General features: G+C 49.3%; 1 protein-coding gene across 3 annotated transcripts in view; it reads right to left on the bottom strand.

Moving 5' to 3' along the window:
- Positions 1-16689, bottom strand: part of SLC5A10 (solute carrier family 5 member 10) — a 106544-nt gene that overhangs the window by 80559 nt on the left and 9296 nt on the right. For all 3 annotated transcript variants that reach the window (XM_072119908.1, XM_072119909.1, XM_072119907.1), the window contains 3 exons: positions 16255-16359; positions 15978-16037; positions 15452-15556 (listed from right to left, as the gene is read on the bottom strand). In XM_072119908.1, coding sequence (XP_071976009.1) covers positions 15452-15556; positions 15978-16037; positions 16255-16359 — 270 coding nt within the window. The remainder of the gene's footprint in view (positions 1-15451; positions 15557-15977; positions 16038-16254; positions 16360-16689) is intronic.

The following is a 16689-nucleotide window of genomic DNA, read 5'->3' as shown; positions in this document are numbered from 1 at the left end:
GTGACACACATATCCACCTCAAACACCAAAGTGGGAAAATTTATTAGGGGTTTGATTTCAATTAGGCACAGTCTGCCATTTACTTTTTATTTTACGTTTATTTTGTTTAATAACTCAGTGTCATCTCATCTTGCATAGTAGTGTGCTTTCAAACTTGGCTAGAAAATAGCCATAGGAGAATCCAAACGGCTTACTTACGCCTACAGTAGCGTTATATATATTTGATTTCTGGTTGATCTGCTGGTGGCTGTACTTGCTGCAGTGCATCTACTAGCAAATTGTGAGCAATTTGTAGTGAGACTTGCGACCGCTGTGTTTTGCGCGTAGTGACGCACATATCCATTGCAAAGACCGAAGTGGGAAAATTTATTAGGGGTTGGATTTCAATTAGGCACAGTCTGCCATTTACTTTTTATTTTACGTTTATTTTGTTTAATAACTCAGTGTCATCTCATCTGGCATAGTAGTGTGCTTTCATACTTGGCTAGAAAATAGCCATAGCAATAGGATAGCATCGTTTGGTTTTAAAAACTCAAAAACACAAAAAAAAACAAAAAAACACAAAAAAAAGTTAAAAAAAAATTAAAGTTATAACTCTCATTTTAAAAATGTTTAACCCGAGGGCTAGGGGTAGAGGACAAGGGCGGGGACGTGGGCGTCCAACTACTGCAGGGGTCAGAGGCCGTGGTCCTGGCCGGGGTGAGACACCACCTGCTTATGAGGGAGCAGGGGAACGCCGCAGAGCTACACTCCCTAGGTTCATGTCTGAAGTTACTGGGACTCGTGGTAGAGCACTGTTGAGGCCAGAACAGTGCGAACAGGTGATGTCGTGGATTGCCGACAATGCTTCGAGCAATTTGTCCACCAGTCAGTCTTCCACGCAGTCCACCCATGTCACCGAAATCGGCACTCCTCCAGCTCCTGCACCTCAGCCTCCTCCCCCCCAGTCTGCCCCCTCCCAGGAAAATTTGGCATTTGAACCGGCATACTCTGAGGAACTGTTTTCTGGACCCTTCCCACACTCACAAACCACTCGTCCGGTTGCTGCTGAGCAATTTTCCGATGCCCAGGTTTTCCACCAGTCACAGTCTGTGGGTGATGATGACCTTCTTGACGTAGTGGAAGTGTGTAAAGAGGTGTCCGACGATGAGGAGACACGGTTGTCAGACAGTGGTGAAGTTGTTGTCAGGGCAGGAAGTCCGAGGGGGGAGCAGACTGAGGGATCAGAGGATGATGAGGTGACAGACCCAAGCTGGGTTGAGAGGCCGGGTGAACACAGTGCTTCTGAGACGGAGGAGAGTCCTATAGCAGAACAGGTTGGAAGAGGCAGTGGTGGGGCCAGACGGAGAGGCAGGGCCAGAGCAGGTGCATCAGCGCCAAATGTGTCACGTAGTGAAGCTCCCGTGGCGAGGGCTCCCGCGGTGAGGGCTAGATTTTCAGAAGTCTGGAGGTTCTTTAAGGAAACACCAGATGACCGACGGACTGTGGTGTGCAACATTTGCCAAACCAGGATCAGCAGGGGTTCCACCACTACTAGCTTAACTACCACCAGTATGCGCAGGCATATGAATGCTAAACACCCCACTCAGTGGCAACAAGCCCGTTCACCTCCGGCCGTGCACACCACTGCTCCTTCCCCTGTGTCAGCTGATAGTCAGCCCCCTGCCCAGGACCCTGGCACAAAAACCCCATCGTCGCCTCCACGATCCTCCACAGCATCCACCAGCGTTCAGCTCTCCATACCCCAGACGCTGGAGCGGAAACGCAAATATAGTGCAACCCACCCGCACGCCCAAGCCCTTAATGTCCACATCTCCAGATTGCTTAGCCTGGAGATGCTGCCCTATAGGCTAGTAGAGACCGAGGCCTTTCGCAACCTCATGGCGGCGGCCGCCCCTCGGTATTCGGTCCCCAGCCGCCACTACTTTTCCCGATGTGCCGTCCCAGCCCTGCACCAGCACGTGTCAGACAACATCATCCGTGCCCTGACCAACGCCGTTTCTGACAAGGTCCACCTGACCACGGACACGTGGACGAGTGCTGCCGGGCAGGGCCACTATATATCGCTGACGGCACATTGGGTTAACTTGGTGGAGGCTGGGACCGAGTCTGACCCTGCGGCTGGTCATATACTGCCGACGCCGAGGATTGCGGGGCCTACCTCGGTCCAGGTGTTTCAGGCCTACTATGCCTCCTCCTCCTCCCACCCCTCCTCCACCTCCTCCTCCGAACTACCATCCATGGGCATGGCGCTGCAACACCCTCGCCGATGCAATGGCGAAGGAGTGCTTGCGAATGAGCCCCACAGCATGTCATCACATAACACAGGGGACATTGCAGTGGTTAATCCTGCCTGGCAAGGCAGAAGTTAATTGTTCTGTGTGATGTAAGAGTCTAGTAACCAATCACATGTATTGCATCCTGTCTCTGTAAGCTGAGAGGTAATTGGAGGAGCAGCCACCACCTGACCAAGGGGAGATGATAAAACCCCTTGCCCAGAATGTTCTAGAGGAGATGAGTAGAATGTGAGGAGCTAGTAGCTAGCTGAGCTGTAGCTCAGGGGGGAGACTGGAGTCTCTCCAGTACAGGCTTTTAGGAGTCTGTACCCTTAGCACACCAGACCAGAGCAGGAAGAGCCTAGCCCCTGCCTCTGAAGAGTGGAACTAGGAGTTAGTGTAGTGAGGAAAGGGGTATCATCCTACCTTTAAGGGTGATACCTGAAGCCCCTGAGAACAAGCTGAAGCATCCTACTAGGACACAGCTACCGCCCAGCCTGCCATCTGCATCCAGGCTGGTGCTCTACTCCTGTGGCTCCCTCCAAGTACCTCTCCAGCACTCCATCACTTTGTTCACGGCATGTTGCTGAAGTTCCTGCGGTTCCAATAAAGAACTGTAAGTTGTTTTGTTCAACCTCTGCCTCCGTCTGGTCCCTGCTACTACAACTACCATCATCACCGGCACCCTGTCCACCACACAGAGACTTACACTCTAGACACCAAAGGGTTGCCCCAGGGAGATCCGCTATAGCAGCCTCTCCCTCATCATTTCTTGCCAACACCACCCTGCTGGAGACCTGCCAGGCTGTAGGACAGCCCTCCGGTTCCCCATACCAAGCACCGTGACAATAGCGTGCTTAGGCCGCAACCGCCAGCCACTCAGGTACTGCGGGCCCAGGCTGTCTCCAGGCCCCAAGAAAAGGCTAGGCCCCGGTGGGGGATGTTGCAAGTGGCGTCACGAACAGGATTGATACTTCTGTGCCTTATTACGGCCTTAAAGACTATCCTTTATTACAAAAAATTGTATTGCCTAACCCTGCTGCCATTCGGGTATAGGCCCAAGGGACTTTGTGTGTTTCTACATTGGACTGTGTTAATGCTGCCACGTGCTGTCGAGTGCCGCTCCAGCACTCAAGAGGTTAATCCCTGCAAGAACTGTACCAGCTCTGCTACATCGAGATTTTACCTCACAGAATCTGTGGCGCAGCAAGTAATTCCAGCCCGCCAAAATCTTCACTGGCGGGAAACCCAGACGACACACCAAGCTCCACCCACGCGCGAAGGGCGCGAACCCCGCCTCCTGTGGCGCAGAAAAAATTAGAGCCCGCCACAGCTCTTGGCGGGAAGAACTTGGACTCCTCCCCCTGGCGCGACGCGGACTTCCTGCCCCGCCTCAGAGAAACGCCAGAACTCATGCGGATTTTGGACTGTGAGGTCGACACCATGTGGGGTCCTCCGCCATTTCCTTCTGTGGAGCGTCCAGACTTTCATGAGATCTTCGAGACCATGGTGCTGGTCTCCGCGCAGCCGGTCCGGAGGCCCTTTGCTGGGCACCGGTTGCATCGAGGACTGACCCGAGCCTTCGTCACCAGGAGGTATGTCCAAACGGTGACGGAGTACCAGCTACATCCCGGGCGGATCCTCATGCCTCTCCCGGTTGCCATGCCGGTACCGCGGGCCCACGTGGAGGCGCCACGTGGGGAGGCCCCGACTCCTGTCGAGCCAGCGCCTGGGCCTACTGCTGCTGTGCCACCTGCTCCGAGGCCTGCTAGCCCTGCTGAGACGGTGCCTGATCCTCCGGCTGCTCCTGCTCCTGTTCCGGCACCTGCACGACCAACACGGAGATCCGAGCCTGCACCGGAGCCACGAGCCCCAGCACCGGCCCCTCCAAAGCCTCGAGGCCGAGGTGAGGCCGTCCGCCAGCGACTTCGAGACGCGGTCTCAGAACAGCGACGCCGCGAGAAGGAGGCCCAGCGGTATATGGCCGGCCGCTCTGCAGCTGGAGCCTGGGTGGAGAAGAACCGCACCACCGGCATGGTCCGGTTCTTCGATAAGCAGCGTGGTTATGGCTTCGCCACCCAGGACTACACCGGACGGGAAGTATTTATACCCCGCCTGTCTGTCAAGAGGCCTGATCTGCCGGAGAGTCAGCACAACCTGAAGCCAGGCGAGTGCATCGAATTCTCCCTGCAAGAGGGGCCCCGCGGACCCTGGGCGGCTGGTGTGATCCGGATCCCCGACTCTGATGAGGACCGCTACTTCCCGTACGAGGACGACGAGTGGCCGGAATCTCCAGACACTTCTTCCTCCTCGGCTGCGAGTCCCCAGGCGGTGACCCATGTGAACGCTCCGTCCACGGTGATTGTGAGTACGGGTCCCATTGCCATCCATGGGCCGGGCATGATCCAGGGTGCCACCCCCCCTGTCTCCCCTGCCGGGAGCCTTGCCAGGTCCTGTGGTTCTTCTGTGGGAGAAGACATCCCGGCTAGCGAACCTTGTCCGGAGGTTCCGTCTAGGCCCGCATCTCCCCTTGCTGGTTACCAATGGGGTGATGACCTGGCCCCGGAAGAACCGGAGCTGGAAGGAGCCTCGGCGCTGCCGCAGGCCCCCATTTATGTACTACTGGACCCCTCTGTGGTCCCTGGCTCAGTTGAGCCCCCGGCTGGAACAGCCGACATCCCGGGCGACAGCGCTCCTCCCCCTGAAAGTCAGGAGGATGTTGCTGCACCTGCAGTACCCGCTACTGCCACCGGGTGTCCCCAGCCGGAACCTACTCCCGCTGAGGATGTACAGGATTCCCTGCTGGAGCCGGATCCTGTCTTTGCTGAACTCAGCGATGCCGAGTAACCCCTGATGGGCTGAAAGCCCTCTTCAGGTACTTTGTCCAGTGTACATATTGTATATTTGCTTTTTCCAACCCTATAGAGCCAGAGACTTTCCTGAGACTCTTACCCTTATTTATCTCAGTCAAGAGATTCCTACCAAAGGACACTGTCCCTCTACATATAGAGGAGACCCTTTGCAACTTTATTGCACTTTTCCCCACATCAAGGGCTGTGCCCAGAAGATGGACTTTCCTATTGGAGACCTTCTGAGAGACTGTTGCCAATCTTGAGGAAAAGTTGCCATGTAATTTATTACTATTTTGCACTTAATGCCTTCCCTCTTAGGTATGGACATTATGTTTGCACTTTTATGCCCTTTCCTTTCCAGGTAAAGAGACATTTGACCCTGCTACCCTGAGTAGCCTAACTACCTATGTAACGTTTGTAACGTTTAAGATGTGTACCCATTGAGCTCCTAAGCCAATGTGAGCTTACAATATGTTTGCACACTGTCTATATGCCAGTAGTCTGCATTAACCCTTTCTTAGGCTTTACAGGTTGTAGTGTGGCTGTGTCGGACCGTCTTTTGTGTGAAACACTGACTGTTACCTTAATCCCCAAACCGAGGTTTGCACATGGGGGTAGTCCGTAAACTGCGGGTCCTTCGGGGACCGGGGGTGTTACAAAGATAGCACCTGGATGCCACTCATACTATGGGTAAGGACGTCAGGTGGTACTCGTGTCGCATATGCTAATGCAATGCAGATATACACATTATATATTTGTCGCCAGGGAAGAAGTGTTTACATAACAAATATACAGGCCTTGGTGCAAGGAGTGGATTACAGGACATGACACCACACCTTTCCTACTGTACAGTTCGGTTTAATGGCGTTAGCGACCAACTGTCTTACTTCGCATCTACATATATGTGTCTTAGTCCGACACCAACCCAGGTGCCTGTCTCCAGGACCATGGGCGGTTTGTCCCTACACCTCACATAGCCTGCACTTCCCAGAAGTGCCCCTAGCCCCCTCTGTGCCCCAAAATATCTATAGTCGAGCCGAGGGCGGCTCTTTCAATTGCCCCCGGGGTATGCAACACCCTCGCCGATGCAATGGCGAAGGAGTGCTTGCGAATGAGCCCCACAGCATGTCATCACATAACACAGGGGACATTGCAGTGGTTAATCCTGCCTGGCAAGGCAGAAGTTAATTGTTCTGTGTGATGTAAGAGTCTAGTAACCAATCACATGTATTGCATCCTGTCTCTGTAAGCTGAGAGGTAATTGGAGGAGCAGCCACCACCTGACCAAGGGGAGATGATAAAACCCCTTGCCCAGAATGTTCTAGAGGAGATGAGTAGAATGTGAGGAGCTAGTAGCTAGCTGAGCTGTAGCTCAGGGGGGAGACTGGAGTCTCTCCAGTACAGGCTTTTAGGAGTCTGTACCCTTAGCACACCAGACCAGAGCAGGAAGAGCCTAGCCCCTGCCTCTGAAGAGTGGAACTAGGAGTTAGTGTAGTGAGGAAAGGGGTATCATCCTACCTTTAAGGGTGATACCTGAAGCCCCTGAGAACAAGCTGAAGCATCCTACTAGGACACAGCTACCGCCCAGCCTGCCATCTGCATCCAGGCTGGTGCTCTACTCCTGTGGCTCCCTCCAAGTACCTCTCCAGCACTCCATCACTTTGTTCACGGCATGTTGCTGAAGTTCCTGCGGTTCCAATAAAGAACTGTAAGTTGTTTTGTTCAACCTCTGCCTCCGTCTGGTCCCTGCTACTACAACTACCATCATCACCGGCACCCTGTCCACCACACAGAGACTTACACTCTAGACACCAAAGGGTTGCCCCAGGGAGATCCGCTATAGCAGCCTCTCCCTCATCATTTCTTGCCAACACCACCCTGCTGGAGACCTGCCAGGCTGTAGGACAGCCCTCCGGTTCCCCATACCAAGCACCGTGACAATAGCGTGCTTAGGCCGCAACCGCCAGCCACTCAGGTACTGCGGGCCCAGGCTGTCTCCAGGCCCCAAGAAAAGGCTAGGCCCCGGTGGGGGATGTTGCAGCGCCATCAGTCGGTAGCTCTAGGCACAGCAGCAGTGCCGTCGCTAAGCGACAGCAGGCGGTGCTCAAACTGCTGAGCCTAGGCGATAAAAGGCACACCGCCCAAGAGCTATTACAGGGCATCACGGCGCAGACTGATCTGTGGCTGGCACCGCTGAACCTGAAGCCAGGCATGGTTGTGTGTGACAACGGCCGTAACCTGGTGGCGGCTCTGCAACTCGGCAGACTGACACATGTGCCATGCCTGGCCCATGTGTTAAATCTGATAGTTCAGCGTTTCCTCAAGACATACCCCAATCTGTCTGATTTGCTCACGAAGGTGCGCCGCATCTGTGCGCATTTCAGGAAGTCCAGCACAGATGCTGCCACTCTCAGGGCAGCGCAGCGCCGCCTCCAACTGCCCGCTCACCGACTGTTGTGCGACGTGCCCACGAGGTGGAATTCAACACTGACCATGTTATCCAGAGTTTACCAGCAGCGCCGAGCGATTGTAGACTGCCAGATGTCAACTTCCACCAGAACTGGTAGTCAGGTCAGTCAGCTTCCTCAAGTCTACAATGAGGAGTGGACGTGGATGTCTGATATCTGTCAGGTGCTGAGTAACTTTGAGGAGTCAACACAGATGGTCAGTGGCGATGCCGCCATCATCAGCCTCACCATCCCGCTGCTTGGCCTGTTGAAAAACTCTCTGATCAGCATGAAGTCGGAAGCTTTGCGCTCGTCACAAGAGACAGGGGAAGAAGATTCCCTTGTTGATAGCCAAAGCACCCTCAGGTCTGTTTCTCAGCGCATATCGGAGGAGGTGGAGGTGGAGGAGGAAGAGGAGGAGAATGTTGGCGAGACACAAGAGGGGACCATTGTTGAGTCCTTCACTGTTCAACGTGTATGGGCAGAAGAAGAGGAGTTGGAGGAGGAGGAAATGGACAGTCAGGCCAGTGAGGGGAGTGAATTCTTGCGCGTTGGGACTCTGGCGCATATGGCAGATTTCATGCTAGGCTGCCTATCCCGTGACCCTCGCGTTCAAAGAATTTATTCCAGCACCGATTACTGGGTATTCATTCTCCTGGACCCACGGTACAAGCAAAATCTTTCCACTCTCATCCCTGGAGAGGAAAGGAGTGTGAGAATGCATGAATACCAGCAGGCCCTGGTGCACAAGCTGAAACAGTATTTCCCTTCTGACAGCGCTAGCGGCAGAGTGCGTAGTTCTGCGGGACAAGTAGCGAGGGAGAGTAGGCGAGCAGGCAGCTTGTCCAGCACTGGCAAGGGTACGCTTTACAAGGCTTTTGCCAGCTTTATGTCACCCCAGCAAGACACTGTCACCTGTCCCCAGTCTCGGCAGAGTAGGGCTGATCTTTACAGAAAGATGGTGAGGGAGTACGTAGCTGACCATACCATCGTCCTAAATGATCACACAGCTCCCTACAACTACTGGGTTTCAAAGCTGGACATGTGGCACGAACTGGCGCTGTACGCCTTGGAGGTTCTTGCCTGCCCTGCCGCTAGCGTCTTGTCCGAGCGGGTTTTCAGTGCAGCTGGTGGCATCATCACCGATAAGCGTACACGCCTGTCGACTGACAGCGCTGACAGGCTGACGCTTATTAAGATGAATAAAGCCTGGATTTCTCATCATTTCCAATCTCCACCAGGTGAAGGAAGCTCAACCTGAATAATTTATCCACTCCTCCTCCTCCTCATTTTCCTCCTTCTCCTCCTCTTTGTACAGTAAAGCAGAGGAAACTGGCTATTTTTTGACAGGGCCCACTGGCTCTAGCTATAGTACTTTATGCATTTAATTTTTCTGGAGGGCCACCGACCCGGTCCTCTGTTTTAAACAATTTTTGGGAGTGCCACATACAGGCACTCAATCTATTCCATTTTTCTGGAGGGCCACCTACCTGCTCCTCTGGTTTGAAAACTTTTTTGGACTGCCACATACAGGCACTCAATCTATTCCATTTTTCTGGAGGGCCACCTACCTGCTCCTCTGGTTTGAAAACTTTTTGGGACTGCCACATACAGGCACTCAATCTATTTCATTTTTCTGGAGGGCCACCTACCTGCTCCTCTGGTTTGAAAACTTTTTGGGACTGCCACATACAGGCGCTATCCAAATTAAATTGTCTCCATAGCAGCCTCCACACATTGTCTCCATTGCTACCTCCAAAAGTCGTCCATATAGCTGCCTCCATACATCGTCCCTTTATCAAACGAGGTGTGTCAGGCAGAAATTTGGGTTGTTTTCATCGATTCCACATCAAACTTGTTAACTTTGTCGCCACCCTGCTGTGTTATCCACAAAATATACTGGCAAACTTTTACCATTTACCGATATTATTTCAGCGCTTCTTGCGCATCTGTTTACATTCCCCTCACCCGGCATATCCTAAACTTATAAGAACGCTACTACACTTGATCTTATACAAAAGGTTCTTAGAAGTGCTGTTTGGGGAGTAGCCTAGAGACAGGGGCTTGGATTGGCGAAAGCTCGCCTGGCAGCGGAGCGCCAGCTCCATGCCAAGATCCAACTAACATAGTTTTAACTGCAGCACCTTTAATCTACTACTAGTTCACTGCCTCCATACATGGTCCCCTTATCAAACGAGCTGTGTCAGGCAGAATTTTGGGTTGTTTTCATGGCTTCCATGTTAACTTTGTCGCCACCCTGCTGTGTAATCCACAAAATATACTGGCAAACTTTTATCATGTACCGATATTATTTGAGCGCTTCTTGCTCACCTCCTTTGGTTCCTCTCTGCCACCCATTGGTTTGAAGCCTGAGTCCATTTAGGGTATGTCGCCATGACACTCTCTAGCCTGCCGCTGCTGCCGCTGCCTCTGCATGCCGTCCCCTATAGTGTCAGGGTCAATTATTGGATGTTTTAGATGCTATCTAGCTTCATTCTGTCACTCTGTCATGGCCATGCTGTTGCCCATAATTTTGGCATAATGGTACAATTAAGCAGCCTCAGAGGCATCCATGCATGCTGCCCCTGCTGTTTCCTGTCCATTTCCGTGGTGTTTCCATCCTTTTCTGAGGTTCCCAGGTGTTTGGCCAAGCTTCCCTGTGCAGAGCCTTGGTCCCCTTGAAAAATGCTCGAGTCTCCCATTGACTTCAATGGGGTTCGTTATTCGAGACGAGCACTCGAGCATCGGGAAAAGTTCGTCTCGAATAACGAGTACCCGAGCATTTTAGTGCTCGCTCATCTCTAGTGATTACATGTCTCCTATGATGGGAATGTCCCGTGACTGTGTAATATAATGGCTGTGGCCCATGAATACAGTCTGCACCTGTCTGCACGGCAGAGGATACAATAGATATATGACGGGTGTGCCCAGACTCCGGTGAATGCCACAGCAGGGCGTGAGGCGGTACCCCCCAAAACAGTCAAACAGATCAAAGGAGCAGCTGAGCCGTGTGTGAGGTGAACACCAGTGTCACCAGCAGGACTACAACTCCCAGCAGCTCTTAAAGGGGCACGACCATAAAAGAAAATGGTTACAGGGTATTGTTCCCTGTTATCAGCCATCCATAGATAAATGCTCAGTCATCTTTCCTGAGGTGCTTCGAGGATTTGTACACAGGAGACAATAGTGAGATTGTGAGCGCAGCTCAGGATTCGCTTGTAAACCACAATTTAATTAGTGTTTTGGAGAAACATCATTAGGATTTTATGGGATTTCTAGCCAAGAGTAAAGTCACCACGCAGCAAGGATGGCAGCAGTCCTGCGGCGCCCCATTGTGGTGGGAGCTGGTAGTACAGGGGGTTACACTTGCAAAGACTGGCTGCTAATGTATGTGACTGTGGGATGGTCACCTGATACAGTGTATCTGAGCTTATTATATGTGATACAGTGTATCTGAGCTTATTATATGTGATACAGTGTCACTGACCTGAGCAGTGCTGTATCCTCACTCAAGTAATGTTACTCAACATATTGTAGATAAATGGTGTATCTAAGCCTGTCGTGTGATACTGGCTGCTGAGCAGTGTATCTAAGTATATAATCAATAATCCTGTTGTGTATCTAATCCTCGTTTATGTGACCCCCTCATCTGCATGATGTATTACATTACACCTCATCGCTGTCACGATGCAGACAAAAAGCCAAGACACAGAAAAGTATTATCTAATAATAATAAATCTCAATTTATATATAGTGCCATTATATTCCACAGCGCTTTACAGATCATCATACCTACATGTGACATCACTGTGTGTATTATCCCTGTACTGTGACATCACTGTGTGTATTATCTCTGTACTGTGACATCACTGTGTGCATTATCCCTGTACTGTGACATCGCTGTGTGTATTATCCCTGTACTGTGACATCGCTGTGTGTATTATCCCTGTACTGTGACATCGCTGTGTGTATTATCCCTGTACTGTGACATCACTGTGTGTATTATCCCTGTACTGTGACATCACTGTGTGTATTATCCCTGTACTGTGACATCACTGTGTGTATTATCCCTGTAATGTGACATCACTGTGTGTATTATCCTGTACTGTGACATCACTGTGTGTATTATCTCTGTACTGTGACATCACTGTGTGTATTATCCCTGTACTGTGACATCACTGTGTGTATTATCCCTGTACTGTGACATCACTGTGTGTATTATCCCTGTACTGTGACATCACTGTGTGTATTATCCTGTACTGTGACATCACTGTGTGTATTATCTCTGTACTGTGACATCACTGTGTGTATTATCCCTGTACTGTGACATCACTGTGTGTATTATCCTGTACTGTGACATCGCTGTGTGTATTATCCTGTACTGTGACATCACTGTGTGTATTATCCCTGTACTGTGACATCACTGTGTGTATTATCCTGTACTGTGACATCACTGTGTGCATTATCCCTGTACTGTGACATCACTGCGTGTATTATCCCTGTACTGTGACATCACTGTGTGTATTATCTCTGTACTGTGACCTCACTGTATGTATTACCCCTGTACTGGGACATCACTGTGTGTATTATCCCTGTACTGTCACATCACTGTGTGTATTATCCCTGTACTGTGACATCAGTGTGTGTATTATCCCTGTACTGTGACATCAGTGTGTGTATTATCCCTGTACTGTGACATCACTGTGTGTCTTATCCCTGTACTGTGACATCACTGTGTGTTTTATCCTGTACTTTGACATCACTGTGTGTATTATCTCTGTACTGTGACATCACTGTGTGTATTATCCTGTACTGTGACATCACTGTGTGTATTATCCCTGTACTGTGACATCACTGTGTGTATTATCTCTATACTGTGACATCACTGTGTGTATTATCCCTGTACTGTGACATCACTGTGTGTATTATCTCTATACTGTGACATCGCTGTGTGTAGTATCCCTGTACTGTGACATCACTGTGTGTGTTATCTCTGTACTGTGACATCACTGTGTGTATTATCCCCGTACTGTGACATCGCTGTGTGTATTATCCCTGTACTGTGACATCATTGTGTGTATTATCCCTGTACTGTGACATCACTGTGTGTTTTATCCTGTACTGTGACATCACTGTGTGTATTATCCCTGTACTGTGACATCACTGTGTGTATTATCTCTGTACTGTGACATCGCTGTGTGTATTATCTCTGTACTGTGACATCGCTGTGTGTATTATCCCTGTACTGTGACATCACTGTGTGTATTATCCCTGTACTGTGACATCGCTGTGTGTATTATCCCTGTACTGTGACATCGCTGTGTGTATTTTCTCTGTACTGTGACATCACTGTGTGTATTATCCCTGTACTGTGACATCACTGTGTATTATCCCTGTACTGTGGCATCACTGTGTGTATTATCCCTGTACTGTGACATCGCTGTGTATTATCTCTGTACTGTGACATCACTGTGTATTATCCCTGTACTGTGACATCACTGTGTGTATTATCCCTGTACTGTGACATCACTGCGTGTATTATCTCTGTACTGTGACATTGCTGTGTGTATTCTCCCTGTACTGTGACATCATTGTGTGTATTATCCCTGTACTGTGACATCACTGTGTGTTTTATCCTGTACTGTGACATCACTGTGTGTATTATCCCTGTGCTGTGACATCACTTTGTGTATTATCCCTGTACTGTGACATCACTGTGTGTATTATCCCTGTACTGTGACATCACTGTGTGTATTATCTCTGTACTGTGACATCACTGTGTGTATTATCTCTGCACTGTGACATCACTGTGTATTATCCCTGTACTGTGACATCACTGTGTGTATTATCTCTGTACTGTGACATCACTGTGTGTATTATCTCTGCACTGTGACATCACTGTGTATTATCCCTGTACTGTGACATCACTGTGTGTATTATCCCCTGTACTTTGACATCATTGTGTGTATTATCCCTGTACTGTGACATCACTGTGTGTATTATCCCTGTACTGTGACATCACTGTGTGTATTATCCCTGTACTTTGACATCACTGTGTGTATTATCCCTGTACTGTGACATCACTGTGTGTATTATCCCTGTACTGTGACATCACTGTGTGTATTATCCCTGTACTGTGACATCGCTGTGTATTATCCCTGTACTGTGACATCACTGTGTGTATTATCCCTGTACTGTGACATCACTGTGTGTATTATCCCTGTACTGTGACATCACTGTGTGTATTATCTCTGTACTGTGACATCACTGTGTGTATTATCTCTGCACTGTGACATCACTGTGTGTATTATCCCTGTACTGTGACATCGCTGTGTGTATTATCCCTGTACTGTGACATCGCTGTGTGTATTATCCCCTGTACTTTGACATCACTGTGTGTATTATCCCTGTACTGTGACATCACTGTGTATATTATCCCTGTACTGTGACATCTCTGTGTGTATTATCCCTGTACTGTGACATCACTATGTGTATTATCCCTGTACTGTGACATCACTGTGTATTATCCCTGTACTGTGACATCGCTGTGTGTATTATCCCTGTACTGTGACATCACTGTGTGTATTATCCCTGTACTGTGACATCACTGTGTGTATTATCTCTGTACTGTGACATCACTGTGTGTATTATCTCTGCACTGTGACATCACTGTGTTTTATCCCTGTACTGTGACATCGCTGTGTATTATCCCTGTACTGTGACATCACTGTGTGTATTATCCCTGTACTGTGACATCGCTGTGTGTATTATCCCTGTACTGTGACATCGCTGTGTGTAGTATCCCTGTACTGTGACATCACTGTGTGTATTATCCCTGTACTGTGACATCACTGTGTGTATTCTCCCTGTACTGTGACATCACTGTGTGTATTATCCCTGTACTGTGACATCGCTGTGTGTATTATCCCTGTACTGTGACATCGCTGTGTGTATTATCCCTGTACTGTGACATCGCTGTGTGTATTATCCCTGTACTGTGACATCGCTGTGTGTATTCTCCCTGTACTGTGACATCACTGTGTGTATTATCCCTGTACTGTGACATCGCTGTGTGTATTATCCCTGTACTGTGACATCGCTGTGTGTATTATCCCTGTACTGTGACATCGCTGTGTGTATTCTCCCTGTACTGTGACATCACTGTGTGTATTATCCCTGTACTGTGACATCGCTGTGTGTATTATCCCTGTACTGTGACATCACTGTGTGTATTATACATGTACTGTGACATCACTGTGTGTATTATCCCTGTACTGTGACATCGCTGTGTGTATTACCCCTGTACTGTGACATCACTGTGTGTATTATCCCTGTACTGTGACATCGCTGTGTGTATTACCCCTGTACTGTGACATCGCTGTGTGTATTATCCTGTACTGTGACATTACTGTGTGTATTATCTCTGTACTGTGACATCACTGTGTGTAGTATCTCTGTACTGTGACATCACTGTGTGTATTATCCCTGTACTGTGACATCACTGTGTGTATTATCTCTGTACTGTGACATCGCTGTGTGTATTATCTCTGTACTGTGACATCGCTGTGTGTATTATCCCTGTACTGTGACATCACTGTGTGTATTATCCCTGTACTGTGACATTACTGTGTGTATTATCCCTGTACTGTGACATTACTGTGTGTATTATCCCTGTACTGTGACATCACTGTGTGTAGTATCCCTGTACTGTGACATACCTGTGTGTACTATCCCTGTACTGTGACATCACTGTGTGTATTATCCCTGTACTGTGACATCACTGTGTGTATTATCCCTGTACTGTGACATCACTGTGTGTATTATCCCTGTACTGTGACATCACTGTGTGTATTCTCCCTGTACATCAGGTACTTACAGAGATTTTAGTGAAGACGGATAGGAGAAGGGACAGTCCGGACAGATACATCTGAATCCTCTCTCCTCCAAATCTTCTCTGTAGATATTCTGGCATGGTGACAATCTAAGGGAAGACACAACACAGTCACCTGGTTCTGTACACATCATTTATACTTTATTTTGTGGGGTGACTTTATTAATTCAGATGAGAAATGTAAACATCTGCATTAAATAACTAGAGAAATTTTCTCCAAAAATTTTCCTGCAGTACCCACAATCTGCCAGCGGGTGGCAGTGAGACATCAGTCGTATAATACAGGTAATAGTGAAGAATGACATTCCCTGTGACATACTCCAGTCACCACCAGAGCAGCCTTCAAGCGCCTTATAGTTGTCTTTGATGACATGTGCTGGAAAGGCACACAAATAAATGGCAGACATGTAAATGCAGCTTTGGATGTGAATGGAGTGTGATGAAATTTAACATGAAGACATGTCAGGTAGTTGTACTATAAGATGTATATGGCCCCTATTATTGTACTTACCCCCGACGAGATGTAAACTGGGACGAAGATCCAGGCCAGGGCCAGTAGTATGTATGTGGCCTGTAATATATAATCACCGCTGTAATATGTATAATCACCTATCATTGGCTCTAATTTCACAATAGTAAGATGCAGCTCTGGATGTGACTACAGTATAGTGTTGGCCTGGGGTTGTGCTCGCTGCAGTAATGTAAGGGGCAGATGGTTGAGGCTCAGCTCCAAATCCAGAGGCCAAAACTTTCCTGAGTTTCTATAACTTATCCATGTAATCTCTTACATTCCACTCAAATCCAGCCACAGCGATGCCTCCTGCCGCCCCGGTGCCCGCCAGCCCGATAAACAGCCCCGAGCCTTCACTGCTGGCGAAGAGCGAGGCGCCAATCTACAGAGACAACACAGAGAACACGTTATCAGCACATTGGAACTCACCCAGCTTTCCCAGGAGTCTGAGCAGCACGGACTGGGGGTAACAAATCACTGGACACCTGGGACTGGGGGTAATAAAGCTCTGGACTCCAGGGACCTGGGGTAACAAATCACTGGACACCAGGGACTGGGGTAATTATACCTCTGGACACCAGGGACTGGGGTAATTATACCTCTGGACACCAGGGACTGGGGTAATTATACCTCTGGACACCAGGGACTGGGGTAATTATACCTCTGGACACCAGGGACTGGGGTAATTATACCTCTGGACACCAGGGACTGG

This window comes from Engystomops pustulosus, chromosome 8 (genome assembly GCF_040894005.1).
Source record: "Engystomops pustulosus chromosome 8, aEngPut4.maternal, whole genome shotgun sequence".
NCBI lineage: Eukaryota > Metazoa > Chordata > Amphibia > Anura > Leptodactylidae > Engystomops > Engystomops pustulosus.
Note: the sequence above shows the minus strand (reverse complement) of the source record. Positions and strands in the feature narration are given on the sequence as shown.